Genomic DNA, 25,560 nt, shown 5'->3' on the forward strand with positions numbered 1-25,560 from the left:
ACAAAAATGTCCTTCATTTTTTTTTTTTTAACAGAAATGTGAGCACTTCATTTCAACATGTATATCTGGAGATGTCAGTATTTTCCAGATGCTAATAAAGGCTCTTATGACCTGTTGATGGTTTCACTCTCCTATTTGAAGCATTGCAGTGTAATGTAAACATTGCTAGTTCAGTGTTAGAATCGTAGCAGATTGAAGCTGGCTGGCCTGTATATCTGGGGTCCATAGCTCCAGACCTTGAGGGATACACACCGGGCTAAAAATCTAGATATCCCAATAACAATCTGGATTTAAGTGGATATCTCAAAATATGTAGGCCTGTAAACTGCTCGAGTCCTGGATTGTTCTCCACTGATATATTTTGACAGGTATGGTTTAAAGGGGCACTATAGTCACCAAACAACTTTAGTGTAATGGAGCACTTTTGCTGTATAGATCATGCCCCTGCAGTCTGACTGCTCAATTCTCTGCCATTTAGAAGTTGAATCATTTGGTTTATACAGCCCTAGTCACACCTTCCTGCATGTGACTTGCACAGCTTTCCTAAACATTTCCTGTAAAAAGTAATCTAATGTTTACACTTCCTTTTTAGCAAATTATGTTTAATTTAGAATTTCTGATCTCCTGCTCTGTTAATAGTTTGTTAGATCTTGCAGGAGCATTTTATCTGTGATTAAAGCTCAATTTAAAGAACAGGAGATACAAATTTCTAAAGTAAGTAACATCTGATTGAAAATGAAATTATATGCCTGGGAAAGAGGATGTACTTGCAAATCCTGCATAAAGTAGATAGCCGTTTTTTTCATATACCACCAAATAAAATGTGCAGAAAAAAACATGCATGTTTTCTTGGGGCTTATCTACTAAATCGTTAGTCAAAAGGGCATTATCAGACTGAACACTTACTTCTCCACTTGCAATTTTTTATGTTCCTTTTTAAAGTAAGCAAGTTCGTTCCACACAGCATCTGAGTTTTCATGACGAAGATGTCGTGGATCGGCACGCATGACCCTTTTTTTGTTGTGTCTCTCTCTGTGATAATAGGGAAACAGAGTGATCAATGCTGGTTGAGCATGCAATGGTGTCCATCTAGAGACATGGTCTCCTAACATGTACAAGTTCCTCTATGGCAAGCACACATATGGATTGTGCATGTCTCAAAACTCCTAAGTGGTTTTGTATAGGTTTTGTTATATGTTTTTGTTTTGGGACCTTGGACAATAGTTTGTATTTTTGCTCATAAGAAAATAAGAGGGAAAAACAAACAAACACTCAGCATGTTTATAGTACCATTTGGAGACTGCTTTTAGCTGCAAAGTAGTATTAATTGTTTCATGAATGAATGCACTCATGGACAGATCTGTCTCCCTATATTACTTTCAATAACAACACAACATATAGCACTAGATAAATAAGTATGGTTAACTAAAATACAACACACTGCTGATATATCATATACTTGTTACCATAATCACAATAAGCTATTTTAATGTAATACACATTGCAGTAATGAAACTAACTCACATGGCACATGACTCTTCGCACTGTTCAATATGTCGCTTGACTTCCTTATAATTAGACTGCAGCATCAACAATCTGTCTCTGCGTTTATCATGAGCCTTTTGTAGTTCTTGGTTTTCTTGAACCTACAAAAGACAGAGGGTGATTATTAGACAATTTTCTATCAAATTGCATCTGCTATTACAAAGTTAAAGAAAAGTTGAAAAAAATATTAATTCTTGGGTTAACTAAAAATTATCTATTCAGTAAATTGGAAATACTATACATCAATTCACAACAAACTAGATCGTATCTGCCACACAACTGGACAAAGATAATGAGGTCATCAACTCAAGAAGTTTCAAGAACCCTAGAAACATGGCCAACAGATTCAATATTTTGTGCTCAGTACACTCTTTATGGTTTATCCACTAATCTGGAACAGATGTCAGAAATGTAAATTTAAGCCATAAGAGAGAGATGGGCACTTTTTTTTCAATTGGGTTATTAAGCATAAAATATTCAGTTCCTTTAGTAATGTTTAAAAATGTCAGGTTTAGTATATAAACTAATCGAGAAACTTTGGGCACATGTTATTTAGTGCAACCAAATGTTAATAATTTTCAATAGCCAGTTTCAATAATACCTGGACATAAGGCACAGGAAAATTAGGCAAGTATGAGCAATAAGTGGTCTGAGACATTCTAGGCAGTCTAACCATGTCATCTCATTGAATTTATTATAGTGCTTGGAGTCCCCAGGTGCTGTCCGTGCATTTAGCATTAAAACATTTTTTCAAGCAATTTAACACTGACAAGATTCCATGTCCGCCCACAGGTTGGCCCCCACTGGAGGTATGGCTAAGTTAGAGATTACTCTCTTCCTTAGCCATACAAATTCATACCTACAATGGTTGACTGTCATGGACTTGAAAAGGTCAGTTGACAATATTACAAATTTTTGGCAACTTTTTCAAGTTGGACTGTCCCGCCTCCAGAATTTACCCCAATGAATACACTTTTGAACGTAAACCATAACTTGTGTAAAAAAGGTTATTTGGTGTAGGGAAAACAAAGTTGTATTCCTTATACTATAGCTTCCTCTTGCCCCCTCCCTTGCCCTTGTCGGGCAGAGCCCTCCCTATAGGAAAGCATTGCTTCAATGCTTTCCTATAGGGATTTTAAGGACGTAGATGTCCTCATGCAGAGCGTGAGTCACTTAACCTCCAGGAAGTGCCTCTAGTGGCTGTCTGATTGACAGCCACTAGAGGCAGTCTTAGTCTTGCAATATAATCATTGCAAATTCTCAAAAACTGCAATGATTTACATTGTAGGACTAAGGGGGCCAGGGACATTGTAACCAGACCACTTCAATGAGCTGAAGTGGTCTGGGTGCCTATAGTGTCTCTTAACCCTTGTTCATGATACTCTTTTTTTTCTTTTCAATTTATATTAAAAATGTAACAACTAACATCATAATCTAGTTCAGACACAACTAGGTCAAACAGTTCAATTGCAGAGGAGAAACAGAAATAATACTTCATTTCTCCTTTTAACTGTATACTTTCTCTGTGCAGACAACCAGGTGCAAAGGACAGAGTTTATAACAAAGATTAACAGGGAGCCAAGATGGAGGTACTTATTTGCATGATAAAGAGGTTTGTATTGCTACATTTAATTGTATTTTTCAAACCACACAAATATACATTTATTGAATATAGGCATAAGCAAACAAAATATGAAAAATCATGGGACGTGATAGTTAGCTTTTAAACGGATTAAACAAACTGCAGTGGTTAGTTCTTCCTTGCAAAATTAAAAATGAAACAAAAAATACTAAAACAATTCTGCAATTTTTTGGCTCTCACTGAGGCTTCAAACACACAGATTAACAGCCAGATTAATTGATAATATCAGCACCTTAAACCTACAAAGTTAATTTAGTGCAAAATGTATTTCCTCTTGTGGACTCGAGATTTTTGACACATTTTTACAAGACATTTTTGTTCTAATATCCTTGTTTGAAGGGAGGAAGGATGTAAATGACAAATGTGTGGAAGAGAGGAGATGAACACTCCAGGGGTCTGCAAAGGTATTCAGTAATGTGTAGATTAGCATATACATCTTAATTGTCAGAGGTGACAAAGGTCTTGGGAAATAGTAAAATTATAGGCAGGTGTTAAAAAAAGAACTCATAACAAAACATACGGATGACTTCACATATTACTCTGTAATCTATCTTAATTTATATTCTGTGTTTAAAAATATTAACAAAAATATAGCAACACCATGAAAAGAACAATGTTTTATCCAAAACAGATTTCCCCTTCTTTATTTTAGTAGTGGTGATGTAGTGCTGGTTAATAGTTGAAGAGCTTGCAGACTGTGATGACCAGACATTGTACTATTCAGTTATAAATAGTTTATTTTCTACTTTATGGCTCTTTTAGTTCAAGATACACCTATCCCAATGCAGAGAGCTGCTTACAGCAGTGAATATTTTTAGGAACTGCCCTAAAGGGCTTTGAAGCCAAACACTTAAAATCAATCTTACTATGTTTTATTTCTTAAAATATTAAAACAGCTTATATAAACTGCAGACATAAAGCACATTAACAGGTGAGACATTGCCATATTAGCTCCTGCATGTTACCCTGTCTTGCCCAATCTGTTCCTGCGTTTGTTTTTCCCTTTACTTTACTTTGTACTAACATGAGTCACTGATTGTTTTTCTTAATACCAGAGCCTGGCCTTCTTCCTCTTCTATGCTACTGTTGTGAATGTGAATTCCATTGTTAAACATGTTTTCCCTTCTAATAACAAGATCCAGTGTAGAAACAATTATAGAAATGATATTATTCTACTTCAGGTACAGTTCCAATCTAAGGAGTACACTTGCATATCTCGTACTGGACAATATTGTGCAACCTTCTTGAAAATGTCAAAAACGCCAAAATCTGCGAGTATTTTAAGCAACATTTTCTGCAAACATTACTGTTTTACATCTGTAAGATGCCGTGGAAGCAACAGGCGTCTGCACGGAGGGCACTTGTACCCTTCCCCGCCCCTGGATTTTTCAACTTGTGCAGATATTTTTCTTTTGAGATTCAGAATACACTGCAATACTGATGCCGGCCAATAGGTGGCACTGTGTGTGTGGAAAGAGGCAGGTATGGGAAGCTCCATCTTATCCCTGATTCTCTCTCCTGACTGAATCCACAGGGGAGCAGCATAGAGTGCAGCCAGCAACTTTGAGACTGCAGAGACAGCCTACAGATCACATAAGTGAGGGATTGGGAGGCAGCCTAAAGGAAGGGTCAGCAAGTAGCAGGAAGGTAAAGTAGGAGTAGAAACAGAAATAAGAAGGAAGGGACATCAAGGAACAGAAAGGGACATCAAGGATCTGGAAGGGGCAGAAGGAGCACAAAGGTAAAGGAGCAGAAAAAATCAGAAGGAGCACAAAGGTAAAGTAGTTGAAGGAGCAGAAAGGGGCAGCAAGGAGTAGGAAGGGTCTGCAATGAGCAAAAATGCAAAGGAGCAGAAAGAATCAGAAGGAGCAAAAAAAGTAAAGTAGGAGAAGGAGCAGAAAGAAACAGAAATAAGCAGGAAGGGGCAGCAAGGAGTAGAAAGGGTCAGCAAGAAGCAGGAAGGGGCAGAAGGAGCACAAGGGTAAAGGAGCGGAAAGAATCAGAAAGAGCAAAAATGTAAAGTAGGAGAAAGAGCAGAAAGGAACAGAAAGGGTCAGCAAGGAGCTGGAAAGGGCAACAAGGAGTAGGAAGGGACAGAAGGAGCACAAAGGTAAAGTAGGAGAAGGAGCAGAAAGGGCAAGAAGCTGAATGGGCAACAAGGAGCAGAAAGGGTCAGCAAGGAGCTGGATGGGACGGAAGGAGCACAAAGGTAAAGGAGCAGAAAAAAATCAGAAGGAGCACAAAGATAAAGTAGGAGAAGGAGCAGAAAGGAACAGAAATGAGCAGGAAAGGTCAGCAAGAGTGCAAAAGAAGGAGAAACTAGCAGAAAGGTAAAGGAACTGAAGGAGCCATGGAGGAGAGAAGACAGTGCCAGAAAAAAAAGAAGACTGTGTCAAATGAAGAAGAAGAAAAGGAGACTGGAGCAGGAAGTGAAATGATCCCTCCCACTTCATTCCAGACATCACATCATAAGGCTTTGGTACTTGGGCCTGGCAGGGCAACTCTGGACCTTCTCATCTGCCCAGGTAAAGAAAATATAATTGTTAATGTGTTCGCTTTTATTTACTGAGTGTCATGAAGCATAGAGTGCTGCTGGGTAGGGGTGCTGCTGATTGGCTAGAGCGGTCAGCTGGCACTCTAAGCCAATCAGTAGCCCCCATTCATAAGAAAGTAAAAAATGTTTATGAACCGGGAACTAGTGATTGGCTTAGAGCATCAGCTGAACACTCTAGCCAACCTGACGTCAATCTGCACTTTCTGACACTCCGTTTCAGAAGCCGAATACCACTGAGAACCAGGAGATCTGGAGCAGGAGGAAGTCTTTGGGGTTAAACCATTTGAGAACGGTTTAACCCCTTAAAGGAAAGAGAGCACCAATGGAACACTATAGTGTTAGGAATACAAACGTGTATTCCTGAGACAATAGTTGTGAAAACACTATTTACGTATCCTGCCCCCCCCAATGGGTGTCCCGTTTTTTTATTTACAAAATCTGGTCACCCTGGCTTTATGTGATAATGACTATGGCCATCCCCTTCATGACCCCCCCCCCCCCCATAGTAAAATGGTCCCAACATATTAAAGATTATAAAATACTAATATGCGAGCTGGTTTTACACGTGTGTCTCAAGTACAAATCCCATTAGTGTTCAGAGATCTTTTTGAAAATAAAGTAGATTTATTTATTAAGATTCCAAGGTGTTACAGCTAGATAGAAAATACGCATATTACACAGCAAATATAACTATCAGGGCTATTAACTGAAGTGAGAATTCAAAGTTAATTCAAAGTGAATTTCAAATCTAACGTCAAAATAGCCAAGGGGGAACAAAATCTTAAAGTCAGCTATTCTGTCAGTTCAGTCACAATGGCCTTAAATTTGACATCTACTCTGAATTCTCACTTTAGTAAATAAATATATGTATTTTATATATAAATAAAAAATGAAATAAATGATTTTGGAAGTTATTTCACATGGGTTTTAGAGAGTGCAGGCAGTTGTAAGAGGTTGCATTGAAGATGATACCTTTAAGTCTTACAGGCTGTAAAAGAAATTAGAAGCATAAATTAAATTTGGGTTATGCAGTAAGTGTCAAGGTTATAAAACAAACAAAACACTCAAGAATTACATATGAATATTAACATTAATTCAGCAATTTGGTTGCTGCTTTGTTTTTTTTTCTCATTTTAGACCAATACTACTGTGTTCATATAGTAAGAGACACAATATTAGGGCTATCAATAGGCTAATAAATCTGTATATCAACAAAAGTGTTATCACTATGTATCATCTTATGCTATGGCATACCTAAAATCAATGCCAGTTCAATAGGCCATAGATCTACCATTCCCCTTTCAGGGAAAGAAAGTGGGCAGTCGGAGAAAAATGGTATGGATTTAATGAAAGTAATAGAACTACCCTACAGCGGGTCGAGGTATGGAAAGTGCTAAGCACTTTGAACACAACCATCCCCACCTGAAGCTATAATTTTACTGCCCTAAAGGCTCAGGACGAGGTTATCAAACTGAAGAATTTATCTTAAATCTTCCAGAAAATTGGTGATGATAAAAATGCAGAATTCATAACCATAGGAGCAGGACTTAAAAAGAAGAATTTAGAAGAAGACTAGGCACTAAGTAGATGACAAAAGTAAGCTTGGTTACATGTTTGATGTTTCTTTTTTTACGCATACCAAATAGTAAATACAGTATTTTAAGCAAAGTGACTTACACCTGAAGCACAATTGCTGACTGCACTTCATAAGGTGATGTTTATACAAAAATATACTTATATCGGTCAGAGATCGGCATGAATTTTGCATCTAAAGTCAGATTAAAGCACTGAACCAGCTGAGTTGTAGCTTACTAGGTAAGCACTTGAGACACAAAATCATAGAAAAATGAATATATTTTTGGATTGCATTAAACAAAGTCTAAATCCTAAGATTTGTGTTAAGCCTTTGATTTATTCTGTTAAAATAAGTTTGGTTCAATTACAGACATGTTTTCACCATTTCTAAAATTGCAGGCTTTACATAGGCAGGCTACGGTTTATATGGCTTTATATCATTCACCTTAATCTGCAGTGTCTTCTCTAAATGTTCGATCCGCTTTTCTGCTATCTTAAGCTTTTTTAACTCTTCTGACTCTCTGGAAAAGCCCATTGGGGACAGAGACCTTGAACGTTTCCCAGGTTGCACCTGGAGAATAAAACAAGGACATGGTTGAAGGAGTTGAACATTGGATTATGAAAGACATGCAAAATTAAAGAACAAGTAATTGAGAATACTAATAATGAATTATAAAAAAAATCCTGCCTGGAATACTAGAGAAATAACAAGCAGAATTACCACAGTGCTACCGCTAAAGGTTTCTCTGTGACTCGTTAATGAGAATATTCATTTACATTTACATTGTTTCTTTCAGAATAATGATGTCCCATTAGGGAAGACTAAAGGGTTATAGACTCAGGAATGCAAGAAACCTCATTACAAAGGAGGGGATAGAGGATGGTCTAATTGCTCTATAAGGGTCCAAGGTTACACTTGATAGGACAACCGGAAACAAGAGGGAAAGGATTTTTTCCCTCTGAAATAGTTTAACACACTGTGAAGTAGAAGGAACAATATGCTTAAGGAATATAAATACAACAGGCAGTGAATCTTATACCGTAATGACCATATGGTCATTAACTATAATGTTGCTAACTAGAGACATGGATATGTGTTTCCATTATGTACAGCTTTGTATAACAATCTGGTAAGAGATATATAAAAAGTAAGGCTATTAAATAGGGAAGCATTCTTGCGGATTGCCGTTTTCCCTTACATACCATTTGCTCTTATATAAAAGTGATTAAAATAACAGCCATGGCAACCTGGTTAGTTTATTTTCGGGGGGAAATCCACAGACTGAGCAGGCTATATTTGGAAATCACAACCTGTCAATGCAGCAGACATAAACTTCGAGAGCTGTGGATTCAGTCTCTATAGAGTTTTAGAAGAAAGCTTTGTGTGTATTATTTACAGAGCAAAACAGTGTTTCCCACCCCTTGAAGATGCATCATGTTAGCAACCTAAGGATTTCATATCTTTTTTGAAGTATGGCTTTGTTCTTAAGTAAATTCTCTCATGCCAGTCATCATGTGCCAACAATGGCCAGGATTTAGAGATGATCAATTCCGGCACAAAATGCTAATAGTGACCACTGACGGCCCTTAATGTCCCTTAAAACTCACCAGTTCCATACGTTAAGCCCTCCTTCAATTAACCCCTTGGTGACCAGACCGCTTTTCAATTTTTTTACTGTTTGGGACCAGGGCTATTTTTACATTTCTGCGGTGTTTGTGTTTATATATAATGGCCATTTTTTTGTCGGATCTACCTAGTACGACCGCGGTCGGTAAGGGGATATGTATTTATAACGTTATTCTAAATTTATTTAGATTTAAATATAATAACAAATTTAAACCGATACTTAATTTTGTAAAATTATTTTCAATTTATTTATTGTGTTATTTAAAGTGTGATTGAAAACCACTTCCACCTGAATACTGTGGGAAAAGCAAGTCTTATGGCTTGACTGGTGTGCAGATTTTTGTTTAACATTGTATAAACTATCCACAGACCTCAGGTGGAAGGGGTTTTCAATCACAATTTTTCCCCACCATAACCTATTTGGATTTTGCTTCCCAAGCACTACCAAGCCTCAATAAGCAAACCAGTAACCAACCTCATGTTGATGATTTGCATTAACAATGAAACAACTGTCCATGAGTGGTTTACTGGCTTTGCATCTTTTCCCAAGTAGTGTTTCAAAGCTGTTGTATACAGCAAACACAGACTCAAAGGAATCCATGTTTAAAATGGAAGGAGGCAAAAATGTGATTCTTTGTTAAACTAATTTGCATATACCCACCCAGAATCATTTGCAGTAGTAACATCACAGCAGATTTGTGATTTCTGTGGAAAAGCAAGTCGTATGCGATCACATGGCCCAGGAGAGCCCGATCAGGCAGAAGGGGTCTGCCTGAGCTCCTAGGCAGACCCCAGGATCGCGATCACCAGCGATCAGGAAAGTGGGGATTTACTAACGGACGTACCAAGTACGTCCACGGTCGTTAATGGATGTTTTTTGGTGGACATACCTGGTACGTCCATGGTCGGGAAGAGGTTAAAGGAACACTATAGGGTCAGGAATACAAACAAAACATTTCAATAAGTTAAGGGAAGCTTTACAATATATTGACTGGCATAAACTCTTTAGTGAAAAGAACACTGAGGATAAATGGATCATCTTCCAACAAATATTAGAAAGGTACATTTCTCAGTATGTACCATTGGGAAATAAATATAAAAGAAACAAATTAAAACCAATGTGGCTTAGTAGAGAAGTAAAACAAGAGATTAAAAATAAGAAAAGGGCATTTAAAGCATTTAAATCGGACAAATCAGATGCATCTTGTCTCAAGACAAGGTGCTGCAGCAACTAAAGAAAGTTAATATAAACAAAGCTCCAGGGCCTGACGGTATCCATCAGGGGAGGGCTGGCAGCCTCAGGCCTGGGGGGCAAATCCAGTCAAGTGGCCCATTGCACCCCCGAATCAGCTCACCATCCATGCCCACCTTTTCCTGGTTTTATAACGGATATTGATGTTATGCTAATCAGTAGCTCTTTGCCATACCCACTCCTTTGCGGCTCCGACTTTCAATGTTGTTAGAGCGCAGGCTGAGAATCTCTGAGCCTGTGCTCTGACTCACTAACTGAGCACCGGAACCACGAGGGAGAGGATATGATCTAAGGCACCTACTGCTGGTGTGCACCAGTGGACCACTAGGGAATCATTTACATTAAAGGGACACTCCAGTGCCAGGAAAACAAATCGGCTTCCTGGCACTGCAGGTCCCCTCTCCCTCCCACCCCCATCCCATGTTGCTGGAGGGGTTAGAACCCCTTCAGTGACATACCTGAGACCAGCGCCGATGTCCCTCTGCGCTGGTTTAGGGTCCGCCCACGCTCCTCCCCCTGTGACGTCATCCGGCAGGGGAGACCGGTTGCACATGCGCGGCCCCCGGCGGGGGAGACCTCTCCATAGGAAAGCATTGAAAATACTTTCATTGCTTCCCTATGGGGATTTTAGCGACACTGCGTGAGGACGTCCAGCGAAGCTATAGCACAGAAAACATGTGCTATAAACCAGGACGTAGAACTCCTCCTCTAGTAGACAGCCACTAGAGGAGGAGTTAACCCTGCAATGTACTTATTGCAGTTTATGAAAACTGCAATATTTACAGTTGCAGGGTTAAGGGTAGTGGGAGCTGGCACCCAGACCACTCCAATGGGCAGAATGGGTCTGGGTGCCTGGAGTATCCCTTCAATTTGCTGGTGTCCTAAACTTGTGAGCTGTGTTGGCCACCGGGTGCCTCTGTTGTCATGGCACCCTACGTGACCCCACAGCTTGCACACCTCAAAGGCTGGCCTGCTGACAGACACACTGACACTCACTCTCAATAACACACACATACACACACAATCCCTGAAAGACAAACACTCACTGACAGGCAGAAACATACACACACACACACACAAACACTGACAGGCAGACACACACTCACTTCCAGACACACACACACACAAACACACACACACAAACACACACTTACTGACAGAAACACTTACTTTCAGACACACACACTCACTTCCAGATACACACACACACACACACTTCCAGACACACACACACACACACACACTTCCAGACACACACACACACTCACACTTCCAGACACACACACTCACTCACACTTCCAGACACACACACTCAGCTTGCACACCTCAAAGGCTGGCCCTGCTGACAGGCACACTGGCACTCACTCTTAATAACACACACACACACACACACACACACAAACCCTGACAGACAAACACTCACTGACAGGCAGACACACACACCGACAGACACATACACACACACACTTACTGGCAGACACACTCACTTCCAGACACACACACTCACACTTCCAGACACACACACACACTCACTTCCAGATACACACACTCACTTCCAGACACACACACTCACTTCCAGACACACACACTCACTTCCAGACACACACACTCACTTCCAGACACACACACACAAATTCGTTGTTGCTCCTACCTTTAGGAGTCTTCTGTGTCCTTTCCCCGGGGTCCAGTGACTTCCTGCTCTTCTCTGCTCCCTCGCGCAGTTTAGTGATGCGGGGCCGGAATGACGTCATATTCCGGCTCCCGGCATCACCAGAGGGGGCGCGCGAGGGAGCAGGAAGATCATCAGCAGAGGCAGTGCTCCCTCGCCACCTGCCTCCTTCCTCACGCGGCCGGTATATTCCTGCAGAGTAGGCACCTGCTGTCTGGGAGAAGCAGGTGCCTACTCTGCCTTGCTACCGGGGCGCCCTAGGTGGCCAGCTGGCCACCTGCTGGGCTCCTTGTAACAGGCCATCAGCCTGTTCCGCGCGGCACCCCCCTCCTTCTGGCGCCCAGGACCGGCCCTGCAGCGGCCGTTTTGTAAACGATTTAGGGCGGCCTGGGGGGCAATTGCCTCCCTGCCCCCCGGCCCAGCCCGCCCCTGGTATCCATCCACGTGTACTTAAGGAACTAAGTGTAGAAATAAGTGAACCTCTGTTTTTAATCTTTCAAGATTCTTTTCTTTCAGGAAGTGTTCCGGAGGATTGGAGGAAGGCAGATGTGGTTCCTATATTCAAAAAGGGTTCAAAATCCTTGCCTGGAAATTATAGACCTGTGAGCTTAACTTCTGTGGAACTGAGAGGTACGGGGGAGAAATGCACCAGCCTCTGGGCTCCCTGGATTGAGTACATGGCTCGTCGGCCGGCGGGACAGCCGGAGCGGGGGGCCGAATAGACGGGTAGGCGCCGACACACGCGGGGTTGGGGCTGGAGTGTGGGGGTGTTGGCGGACTCCCTCCTTCCCCCTCCCCCCGCCCTGGCCGACACCTCCCCCTTCTCCTCTCACCCCCCCCTTTTTTTTTCCTCTTTTCTTCTCTCTATCTCCCTCCCTCTCTCCCTTACCACGCATGATTGACCTTACACCAACGCAGCCCGGACAGATAATGGTCACTGACATGTTGACGCAGAGTGCGGGACCCGGACTCCAGGGCTCGTACTTGCACTAACCATGACTGCATTTAGGTCAGTACCCAAAGCCAAACACAGAAACGAGACGAGGGCGGGGGAAGAGTTGAGTGCCTCCCCCCCCAAAAGGAAAAAGATAGGAAGAGGAATAGAGTAAAAGGAGGGGGAGAAAAGGGTAAGGAAAGGAAAAACACGATACCCCTTTCCTACCTCCCCTCATAAGTATATATAGAACACGTTCTAAAGTTCAGTTTGCGCAGTTGCGCTCGGTTGTGCAGTTAACCACAGAGGCGGGGTGGGGATATACAGGTGGGAAAAAGTGAGTGAGCATTACCATATGTACGGTAATATACTCAGCGTTTGTAAGAGTTATGCTTGTTTATTCTCTGTATACATGTATACTGTGCTTCAATAAAAATGAAGATTGCCCAAAAAAACTTCTGTGGCTGGTAAAATATTTGAAAGGTTATTAAGGAATAATATTCAAGAAGTATAGATCAGGGTGTTGCAGTGAATGTGATCTATTTGGATTTTGCCAAGGCATTTGATACAGTTCCACACAATAGATTAGTGCTCAAACTCAAGGAAATCAGTCTAGATGAAAATGCTTGTTCTTGGGTAGAACATTGGCTTAAAAACAGTACAAAGTACAAAGAGTTGTCGTTAATGGTACATTTTCAAGCTGGACAGAGGTGGCAAGTGGTGTCCCTCAGGGGTCTGTTCTGGGGCCCCTTCTATTTAACATGTTTATAAATGATCTTGAAGACAGCATTGAAAGTCATGTTTCAGTGTTTGCAGATGACACAAAACTTTGTAAAATAATACAATGTGAGCAAGATATTACTTTGCTGCAGAGGGATTTAGATAGACTGGAGGACTGGGCGCTCAAATGGCAGATGAAATTTAATGTTGAAAAATGCAAAGTTATGAACTTTGGCGTAAAGAATACACAAGCAACGTATACCCTTAATGGAAGCGACTAGAGGTTTTGGAGGCTGGATTAACCCTCAGTATAAACATAGCAGTTTCTCTGAAACTGCTAGGTTTATAAAAAAAAAAAAGGGTTAATCCTAGAGGGACCAGGCACCCAGACCACTTCATTAAGCTGAAGTGGTCTGGGTGCCTAGAGTGGTCCTTTAAGGTATAATATATGGCTAATAAGATACCCTGGAGTGTCTGCTTAGTGGGGTTATTTGAACAGTCAAATAGCTATAATACCACAAAATCAGACATAGGACCATCTATGAAAATTCGAACTACAGAAACTAAAATAGCATGGTCTCCTATATGGCATTGTAGCTTCACAGAATAATGGTAAAGGCATACAATGAAGGTAGCATTGTACTCAGCAGATATAGCGGAACACAATATGGGGTTCTGTACAGGAATAGCACAAACCAGCTTTATGAAATACACATTACAAAAACCTTATAATATGTGTATATGCCAAAATAGGGAGAAAAACAATTTTACTCCAATATTTAGCAGAGATTGGCAATGAAATGGATAAGTGAAAAGTGTCAAAATAACCTTAAGTAAGTAGTCTGTGATGTCTACTTCATATAAATATATACTTTTGTGTGGCAATTTTGTTTTCTGTAATGGGTATTAAACTTCCAAAACAAACATACCAACTTCTAAAATAGTTTCACATTGAAATTTTATTTTAGACCTCTAAGTTTGTGACCTGTAACTTTCAACATAAACTGAAATCCTACATATATTATGCACTCTGTAAATCACATAAATGAATTGATTTTGAATTACTTTTCCCAAGCTGGACATATTATGCACACGTTATTATTGCCAAAACTTGAAATAAAAATGTATTTTTTATGTTTTCCCCCCGTTATTTTGCAGTATTTTTTTGTAATAAATTTATATATGTATATGTCACATCAAATTAAAGCCCCTTTTGACGTCTAAAATACAGTATATAATATGTGTTGGTGCCATAAATGAGAGAGATGAAAATTGCAGTTTAACACAAACAGCAAAAAATGCAAAAATTGCTTGTGTCCTTAAGGGTATATCCAGCTTCTGAAGCTGTGTCCTTAACCCCTTAAGACAGCAAGGCGTTCTATGCCGTCCTTATTTTGGCGGCTCTAAACGCCGCAGGGCGGCATAGAACGCCCTGCGATCTTTTGTACTTGCCCGGTCGCCGGCGATCCCACGCCGGCGATCGCGGTATGGGGGACTTACCTGGGAGCCCAGTGAGTCCCCCTCCATCCTCTTCGGCCCCCCTGAGCCATGTGATCGCGAGGTCCTTGCAAGGACCCCGTCCATGTCAATGCCAGCAGGGGGAGTGCCTGTAATGACAGGTACTCCCCCTGCTGCCTGAAAATAAAATAAGTTAAATCTGTGTAAAAATAAATAATATATACTTTGAACATATTTATATTTATTATATATATATTTGTGTTAAGGGCTCATGATAGTACAGAAGATACAAACACTGATAAGTGTAGGATGGTATTAAAAGAGCAAGTCGGTTGTGGTGTGCCGGAACCGACGATGAGGTAGGCCTGTAAATAAAGAGGGCCCACCAAGAAGAAATGTAAAGAGAAAAGGAGCTAATAATGAGGAGTGGGTGGGAGGGTGATGCAGCGCTGACCTCGAACGATATGGAGCAAGGTAAGGGGTGTCCCTTAAGTAGGGAAGAGGTGTGTCATACGCCCCTCCCACAATTACAGGCCAAAAGGCCTTAATACTTGTGTTAAGGGCTCATGATAGTACAGAAGATACAAACACTGATAAGTGTAGGATGGTATTAAAAGAGCAAGTCGGTTGTGGTGTGCCGGAACCGACGATGAGGTAGGCCTGTAAATAAAGAGGGCAAAAGTAGAATATCACATTTATTACATACCAGCAATATACATACTTTAACCAGACATGTCTTGAAAGGCATTTCTTACTTCTTGTACCGGGTTAGGTATGTATCTAGAGTAAGCCGATGATTTCCAGCGCCCTAGTGACTTGATAACATGAACTGGAATGTTTGCACTGGATGCTGTGGAGGCCGCTCCTATGCAGAAGGAGTGGCCCGAATAATTAGCTGATTTGAGGCCCAGCTGTGTAAGTAAAGACCTGACGTGTGTCATAAAGGTGGTGGTAGTGAGTACCGAACCTTGTAGACTGAAAGTGGTTGAGATGGTGGTTCGTTGTTATGCTGGGTATATGAGTCCAGTAGTTTGACAAGGCTCCACCGGTTGTGAGTAGGATAGTACTTAACCTCTACTGAAAGTGAATGTTGACTGGTTTTGGAGTGAGGCAGAGTCAAGATATAATAGTCCATGTGTTTTGTTAAGTGTGAATGAAGTAGGATGTGAGTGGACTGTGTTGTGCTGATGGCGGTAAATTCTCTTGGTCTCAAGAAACCATAAACAAGGCTACGTATATGGCGGTTTTAACGATGAGGTTTGTGTTGTTGGCAAAGGGTTTAAATCTAGTGAATTGTATAAGTCTTTAAAAATATGGAAATCTATGGGTAGCCTCTGGGCCGTACGTGGGGGTTCGGATCTCTGAATACCCCTAAGGATGTTCTTAATTGGTAGGAGGACACTTGATTTGTCTGGTTGTAAAGTTAGCATGTGATGTTGGATGCCTGTCAGATATGGTTTGATTGTGTTGTATGATAGTTTGAGTTTGAGGTGGCAAAAAGAAGCAAAGCCCAACCAGGATGTCACGATGAAAGGTTGTAAGATGTTGTGTTCAGAAAGGAATCTTTAAATCAAATGAAAGTTCTATCGTAAGTTTCCCGGGTATTAGTAGACAGTGTTAATTGGGACAATGTTCTGCTATGTTGCATAATAGCATCTAGTCCATTACTAGATGGTGGAATAGTGGGGTGTTCGTGGCTGTGAGTGCGGCTGACGGGAGTATTTGACGAAAAGCCTGGAAATTAAAGCGAGACAAATTGTCAGCAGCAGTGTTACATACACCTGGAACATGAATACAAAACAAGAGAAAATTATGACATGCAGCCAGCCAAGTGAGTTTCCTCAAGAATCTCATAATAGTCAGTGATTTGGATCGGCCTTGTTTATAATGTGACAAGTTACTTGGTTGTCTGAGTAGCAACGTACAGACGAACCTGCCCATAAATGCACCCATGCCACGGCAACCGTCACGATGGGATATATCTCAAACAGAGCTGAGGTAGTGGAAAAACCCTCCAGGTCCTGAACTTCTGAAGGCCAGCTGCCCCAAAGCCATTCGTTCCGGAAAAATTGCTGCAAAACCTGTGGTAGACGCCGCGTCTAACCAAATGGTAGGTGAGGAGTCAGACAATTTTGGAAGGAACATGCTTTTACCATTCAAGGTGGTTAAAAATTTTCTCCACATAATTACGCCTGCCGTGGCTTGGGTATCCAGGGGTGACCTGCGTCCATCAAGTCTAAAAGTGGGAAACATGTAAAGGAGTTGTGAGATGAAAGCCCGGCCTTGAGGTATGATGCGAATGGCAAAATTCAGTGACCCAAGCAGAGACTGTAATTCTTGCGGTTGCAAGTACCGAGTTGTATGTAGAGATTATGTTGATCAGAATGTTTTCTACCTTGGGCGTGGCAGGCTAGCTTGCATGGTGGCTGAGTCTAGTATGATACCCAGGAATGTGATGAAGGTATCTGGTCCTTCAGTCTTGGTGGAGGAGACTGGGACACCCACCTGTTCGAATAGACTGATGGTTTCTTTTAGGCTACTGGGAGGGGAAATATTCTCCTCGACCAGTAAGAAATCATCCAGATAATGTATAACTGTAGGGCATCTGGCTATATTTAATAAAACCAGCATAGGGTTTCGGCGAATACGTCGAAAATGGCCGGACTACTTTGGAACCTAAATGTTAAACGTGAGCAAAATAGTAGTTCCCTGCCCACTTGATACCATGCAGGTGACACAGTGTAGGGTGGATAGGCAGTAACTTGAAAGCATTGTGATATCAGTCTTACTGAGCCATGCTCCGGCCCCTGCCTGCATGATAGCCGTAATGGCGTGATCTATGGTGGAATATTGCAGTGAAAATTCCTCAGAGGGTATGAGGGAGTTCAGACTAGGAGTGGCAGAGGTGTGAGGTGTTGATAGATCAATGATAAGTCTCTGTTTGTGAGAAGATTTCCCCGTGACAATACCGATGGGGTGTGTCCGCTATGTGGTGAACGGAGGGGACTGGAAGGGCCCCCATAGGAAGTCCTCTGCCACTTCCTGGCTATGAGTGTCTCCACCGCTGTAGGGTTTGTTGTGCGGATTGTAAATTAGGACATTCCAGGATTCCGGAAGGCATGTGTATGAGGCCTGTGTGAATCCTTCTGATAGACCCGAGATAATGAATTCCACCAAATGTCTAGATGGATGATGTGGCAGTAATATCGTAAGTACAGAAATGTTTATTGATGTTAAGTATAGTTTTGGGATACATTTTATTTGGACACAGATTTAGCATGTGCCCTGAAACAGATGGCTGGAGAAAGTGATTGCAACTCAACCAGTGCTGGAGGGGTCGCAGCGGCCGACCCAGCCATGGTAAGGGGTGTAGTGAACGATTCCCCAGGGGTGATACTGGCAGGCTAACTAGGCCTGAAAGGCGAAAAATTAATCTTGTTTTGTGACAGGTGAGGCCCTGCTAGTTGCCAAGTGGCTATGAGAGGCTCTGTCTATGAGTTGGCGCGAGGGGTTATTGAGGCCACCCGTCGTAGTGGCAGGAATCGTAGGCCTCTCGGTGATAGTAAAAGAAAACAGGGGGAGGGAGTGACAGGTGAGGCCCTCTCTATAATATTGCGAGGCGGCTAACTCACGTGTGGCCCGATGGCGTTTGCCTCTGAAACGTTGAGGCGGGGTGTTGGCCTCGCGGACCACTAAACGATAGGCAGAAATGCCAAGAAGGGAGGTACCTATTTGGGCCTATACCCCTAACTTGCCAGTACTCTATGGCCTAGAAGAATGAAACGTATGTGAACTACAACGTGAGCAGGCTTACGTACCTGGTAGTATGTATGAAGTTTTGAGATTCGACAGGTATGAAAACCTGGATAAACCTAAAAAGGGATAGAGTGAGAATGGATCCTGTGAGACCTGTTTAATCTGTATAGGCTGGGATTAGGGCTTCTAGCAGTATGTGTGGGAGGTGTAAAATCTATGAGTATGATAGTGACATGACTGCCCATGCTTGGTGACAAGCGTTACGCTGAGTCCGATACCTGGCAGCAGGGGATTGGCCGTGAAATGTGTATATATGGAAGGTGATCAGATGATATGCATGTCACTAAACTGATCTGGGAATGCAAGGGACTTTTTAATGTGAAGTGACAATATGCAGAATCATAAATGTTGCTGTAAAGTGACATATGAATGTATGAACCAGAACGTGTGATTCAAAAACCGAAAGTCTTGTGAGACGTATATGCCGTGTTCTTGAATACTCGTGTTACGTCGTCTGAGTGTGTCAAGAAAAGGCCTGAGTTTGTAAATGCCATGTGAAATTATGTGAAATGGCAATCTATGCAGAAAATGTTGTAACGTGACGTATGAGTGGTTGAACCAATGCGTGTGATTCAACCCGAAACCTACTGTGGAAGGTAGGACCGTGTTCTTATATACTCGTGGTATATCGTATGAGTATGATAAGAAATGGCCTGAATAGTTAGTGCCATGTAATCGTAATGTACATGGTTGTAATAACATCATATCTCCATTATACTCTTTGAAAATAGGACCGTGTCCTTGAACTCGTGGTATGTCGTACGAGCATGACAGAAAAAGGAGCCGTAATGTAGGCTAACCATAACAGTAATATACATGTAATATCTGCATTGTAAAATAAAATAACTATTATTATTAAAACCATATATATATGTATATATATATATATATATAATAAGCAAACTGAAACAAAATAGACAACCTAAGATCGTGTAAAATAAGTATTTGAAAGTTTAACCGATTACTGTGCAGGAAACGTATGATTGGTTGGATCAGTACGTGTGATTCAACCCGAGTATGCATGAAAAGGAATTAAATCCTTGTGTCATGGTTAACAACAAAGAAATGAGGCCTGTAACGTAGGCTAATTTAATTGTAATGAAATGGATAATTATATTAAAAAAAAAAAACTCCAGTAAGCGTGGGAGTCCAATGTCTATACAGAAATGTTGAGCTGGTTTCATACCCTTGATGTAATAAGTGATACCTTAAAAATAGCATGAAAATGGTCTGTCTATTTAACCAAGCAACTTTTTAACCAAATGTAAATACATGAAATGATGAAATGTAACTCATGAAAAAGATCTATGTGAATACATAGCAGAATAACCGAATCTTAGTATGAAGGGAAACAGAAGTTAGCATGAACAGCTTAACCGTATGCATTTTAATGCGAACAGCAATCGTGCATAGAATATACTATGAATAAGTGCCGACCAGAAAACACAAACCGAAATGACAATCGTTTAAATGAAGCAAGGTTGGTTTTTACATGTAATGCAATAATGTCTGAGAAGCCTGTAGTACACTGAATGACCGGTAGGGGTCAGTGTGTAGGCGAAAATGCAGTGGTTCGATGGTTTGTACATGAAATGCAATAATGTCTGAGAAGCCTGTAGTACACCGAATGACCGGTAGGGGTCAGTGTGTAGGCGAAAATGCAGTGGTTCGTTGGTTTGTACATGAAATGCGATAATGTCTAAGAAGCCTGTAGTACACCCAAAGACCGGTAGGGGGTTTAAACGAATGATATGCATGAACATGCAATGGTTTTAGAACAGACTTAGACAAAATGCAGCCGTAAAGTGAGGACCTGACCCGTGCATGGTGCCGTGGGACTGATGCCTGGCATAACGGGTAGGTTGACTTACAGTTTGTGAGTCACTTGGACACCATCCACGGCGATGGATTGAAGAAAGAAGGTGGTAGGCCGGAAAAGCCTGTGGCTGGATTCCTGACACAGCTCTGCTTAAAAAACCTCATGGAGTAATCAGGTAAAATGGCATCTGGATGACCCGGAAGTGGAAATGATGCAGCGCTGACCTCGAACGATATGGAGCCAGGTAAGGGGTGTCCCTTAAGTAGGGAAGAGGTGTGTCATACGCCCCTCCCACAATTACAGGCCAAAAGGCCTTAATACATATGATCTAAGTATATATATATATATATATATATATATATACACACATATACAGACATACACATAAATATACATACACTGTCTACGTGTATTTTAATATTAATATATACATACCGTATTTATCGGCGTATAACACGCACCGGCGTATAACACGCACCTCATTTTTAGAAAGAAATTCCAGGAAATTTCCCCCCTCCCATAGTATTCCCCTCCCCCTCATCCCATAGTATTCCCCCCTCATCCCATAGTGTTCCCCCCTCATCCCATAGTGTCCCCCCCTTTCCATAGTATTCCCCCCTCCCATAGTATTCTCCCCCCTCCCCTCCCATAGTATTCTCCCCCTCCCCTCCCATAGTATTCTCCCCCTCCCCTCCCATAGTATTCTCCCCCCTCCCCTCCCATAGTATTCTCCCCCCTCCCCTCCCATAGTATTCTCCCCCCTCCCCTCCCATAGTATTCTCCCCCCCTCCCCTCCCATAGTATTCTCCCCCCTCCCCTCCCATAGTATTCTCCCCCCCTCCCCTCCCATAGTATTCTCCCCCCCTCCCCTCCCATAGTATTCTCCCCCCTCCCCTCCCATAGTATTCTCCCCCCCTCCCCTCCCATAGTATTCTCCCCCCCTCCCCTCCCATAGTATTCTCCCCCCCTCCCCTCCCATAGTATTCTCCCCCCCTCCCCTCCCATAGTATTCTCCCCCCCTCCCCTCCCATAGTGTACTTCCCCTCCCATAATTACTTACCTGTCCTGAAGCGTGGGCCGGCTTCACAGCTTGCACCGCGGTACAGGAACTTTAATTTCATGTTCCGGTTTCCGGCGGGACTGAAAGGAAGTGTGCACACTATTGTGCACACTTCCTTTCAGTCCCGCCGGAAACCGGAACATGAAATTAAAGTTCCTGTACCGCGGTGCAAGCTGTGAAGCCGGCCCACGCTTCAGGACAGGTAAGTAATTATGGGATATCGGCGTATAACACGCACCCACGATTTTCCCCCTATTTTCAGGGGAAAAAAGTGCGTGTTATACGCCGATAAATACGGTAATTATATATATATATATATTAATATCAAAATACACATACAATGATATTGATTACATATATAATTTTCATTATATATACGGTATATTTATATATAATAAAAAATAAATAAATATATAAATATGTAAAAAAAAAATATATATATATATATATATAAAATAATTCTACATATATATTTATGTAATAATTTTATATGATTAGGTCATTTTATTAATTACAATTTGAAGGACCTGCCTGACAACCCAGGCCGAAAGTTCAGGGAATTTAATTTTCTAGCACTATATTTAACCCTGTAACTTTCCAAGACACCATAAAACCTGTACACGGGGGGGTACTGTTTTACTCGGAAGACTTCGCTGAACACAAATATTAGTGTTTCAAAATAGTAAAATATATTACAACGACGATATCGTCAGTGACAGTGAAATTTTTTGCATTTTTCACATACAAATGGCACTTACACTGACTATATAATTGTTGTGATACGTTTTACTGTTTTTAAACACTAATATTTGTGTTCAGCGAAGTCTCCTGAGTACAACAGTACCCCTCATGTACAGGTTTTATGGTGTCTTGGAAAGTTATAGGGTTAAATAGAGTGCTAGCAAATTAAATTCCCTATACTTTTGGCCTGGGTTGTCAGGCAGGTCCCGCAAATTGTAATTAATAAAATTACCTAATTATGTTAAAATATTACATAAAAATATACATAGAATATATATATACACACACACACACTTTTTTTTAAAAAATATATATTTTTATTTATATATAGGTATATATACTTGTGTACATAGATATATATATATATATATATATATATATATATATATATATATATATATATATATATTATTTTGTTATATGTGTATTTTGATATCAATATATATATTAATATCACAACAGAGTTAGAATGAAACATATTTTTATTTTTTTTATGTATTTACTTTTTTAATATTATATATAAATATATATTTAATGATATATATATTTAATCAATATCATTCTATGTGTATTTTGATATTAATATATATAAATGTATATATATATATTAATATACACTTAGGCAGTGTATGTCTGTGTAAATGTATATGAATATATATATATGATCTAAGTATATATTATTTAATTTTTAACGGTTTTACACTTTTTACAGCCAGCAGGGGGACTGCCTGTCATTTCAGGCAGTCCCCCTGTTGGCAATGCTGTGGACGGCTATGTCGTCCATGTGATCGTGAGGTCCTCGCAAGGACTTCGCGATCACATGGCCAAGGAGGGCCGGATTGGAAGCAGGGGGACTCCCTGGGATGCCAGGTGAGTCCCCCCCACCGCGATTGCAGGTGAGGGATCGCCAGCGACCGGGTAAGTATTAAGGACGGTGGGGACATTCTATACCGCCTGCCGGCGTTTAGGACCGGGTCCCCAAGGACGGCATAAAACGCCTGCCGCCCTTAAGGGGTTAAGACTATGAACTAGAATAATTTCAATGACCTTATCTCTCTATTAAGGAGTTTGAGTTTCTTATCTAAAATGCATGTAGGTAAGGTCTTTTTAAAAAAAAAAAAGGCCACACATAAATCACGTCACAGAATACAAAACTAAAGACTAACTTTAATTTAATGCGGCACTGTCATGCCGAACTTACCTTCCCCTAATCGCTTCCTCTTCTCTCCCTCTCTCAGGATCTGTTCTTTTTTTCCCTGTCAGATCTAGTTTTCTTTAAAACACAAGACAAAGTAGGGACTACCTTGTCTTATGTATTTTTCCTACGCTTGACCAGCTCTGATCTACTTCCTGTGGTCAGAGAAATTTTCCCACGATACTCACCCTTTTCTCTGTGATGTCGCGATGCCTGCTTTCATTATTACCGAATGTCCTGTCATTTAGGTAACCAACCAATCAGATATGGCTCACTATTTACCTATCAGAGCACTCTTATTAGTTGGCTTAAACCAACCAATCAGAGCGTTTTAAGTCAAATTGCAGGGCGTAGGAAATCTTTATAAGCCTTTCCCCACCCTACGGAGCTCAGTCTGCACGGTGCCTTTTTTTTGCGTATTCTATTTTCGTGCTCAGGTTTTTTATCTTAAAAGTTTGACTGGTATTATGGAGTTTTAGAAAAAAAAAAAAGACATCAAATGGTAAGTATTTTTTTTTTTATTTATTAACAGATATTTAGTTTTATTGTCTCCACCTCACTATTTTTAGATTGAGGGGGGTAGGTAGGGCTTTATTTAATTTTTTTGGGTGGGGGTATTTTTACATTAAGCCCCCAACCGTTCCGGGGGGTGTAGGACAATAGTTCCCCCCATTTTCAATCAGGGCCACCACCCTCCGCTCATGAGTGAGGGCAGGGGGGAACAATAGGTTCCCCCCATTGCCTTTTAGGGCAATTAACCGCCGCTCATGGGTGGGAGCCGGTAGGGGGGACAATAGGTCCTCAATAGAGTCATTGAGTGAGCACCCACATTTTCAATTTCAGACCCTTTTTTGTCTTTTGTATATTGTTTTCTTACAAGTGTGCCCTCCCGGTTAACTATTCTCTATATTTGTTTTCCCTTTAACATGCTAAAGTGTTCTATATAGCGCCATTTCTGGGTTCTGCCCTTCATGCACTCTGGTATTTGTAGGATTATGCTAACCGCATATGCCAAGGTTATACAGTTGCAATTAAAATTACTCAACCCCCATTGAAAATCAGGTTTCTTGTCAAAATTTAGAGACTTTCGGCTTTTGCAATTAACAAATCAAACAAAAGCAATTGAAATAGCTCAACACAATTAAAATTGCAAGTGGTTTAACCCAAATTCAACTAAAAATGCAACTTATAATGACTTCTCCGGTCTCAAAAATTATTCAGAGCACCCTTTTGCAGTTATTACCTGCTGCAAATCCAATGCATGGCCAGACACCAGCTTCTTTCTTGCACTGCTCATGAGCAATGGCCTCCATTTCTGTAATATTCTTGGGTTTGCGTGCTGCAACTGCTTTCTTCAAATCCCACCAGAGATTTCCTATGGGGTTCAAGTCAGGTGACAGTGATGTAGACTTTTCCAGGACTACTTCTGCAACCACGCCATGGTGGAATTTGAGGTATGCTTGGGATCATTGTCTTGTTGGAAGGTCCAATGATGCCCAAGCTTCAGCTTGCTCACAGACATGACAACATTTTCTTGTAGGATTTCCTGATACATCAAGATGGATTAAGTGACTTCCAAACGCTGCAGGTTTCCAGTGCCACAGGATGTAAGCAGCCTCAGAGCATCACCGAGCCATGCTTAAAGGGGCACTGTAGGCACCCAGACCACTTCAGCTGATTGGGTGCAATGTCCTATGTCCCTTAACCCTACAGTGGTAATTATTGCAGTTTGTGAGAAACTGCAATAATTACCTTTCCAGACAGCCACTAGAGGGACTTCCAGAAGCTTAGATGACTTTTGGTAGTCTAAATGACGCTGGACATCCTCACGATATGCATTAGGACTTCAAACGTCACCAGAATTTCCATTGATTAATGCTTTCCTATGCGAAATCCTAATGTGCATTAGGTCTCTCTCCCCGGCTGACATCAGCAAGGGAGTAGACAGACCCA

At 41.2% G+C, this 25,560-nt stretch overlaps 1 protein-coding gene across 1 annotated transcript in view; it reads right to left on the reverse strand.

Moving 5' to 3' along the window:
* The window catches only part of CNTLN (centlein), a 302,717-nt gene that overhangs the window by 150,731 nt on the left and 126,426 nt on the right, over positions 1-25,560 (reverse strand). Inside the window, exons 11-13 of the mRNA XM_063455244.1 lie at positions 7,762-7,887; positions 1,525-1,646; positions 907-1,032 (exon numbers count right to left, since the gene is read on the reverse strand). Coding sequence (XP_063311314.1) covers positions 907-1,032; positions 1,525-1,646; positions 7,762-7,887 — 374 coding nt within the window. The remainder of the gene's footprint in view (positions 1-906; positions 1,033-1,524; positions 1,647-7,761; positions 7,888-25,560) is intronic.

The sequence above is a fragment of the Pelobates fuscus genome, chromosome 5 (genome assembly GCF_036172605.1).
Source record: "Pelobates fuscus isolate aPelFus1 chromosome 5, aPelFus1.pri, whole genome shotgun sequence".
NCBI lineage: Eukaryota > Metazoa > Chordata > Amphibia > Anura > Pelobatidae > Pelobates > Pelobates fuscus.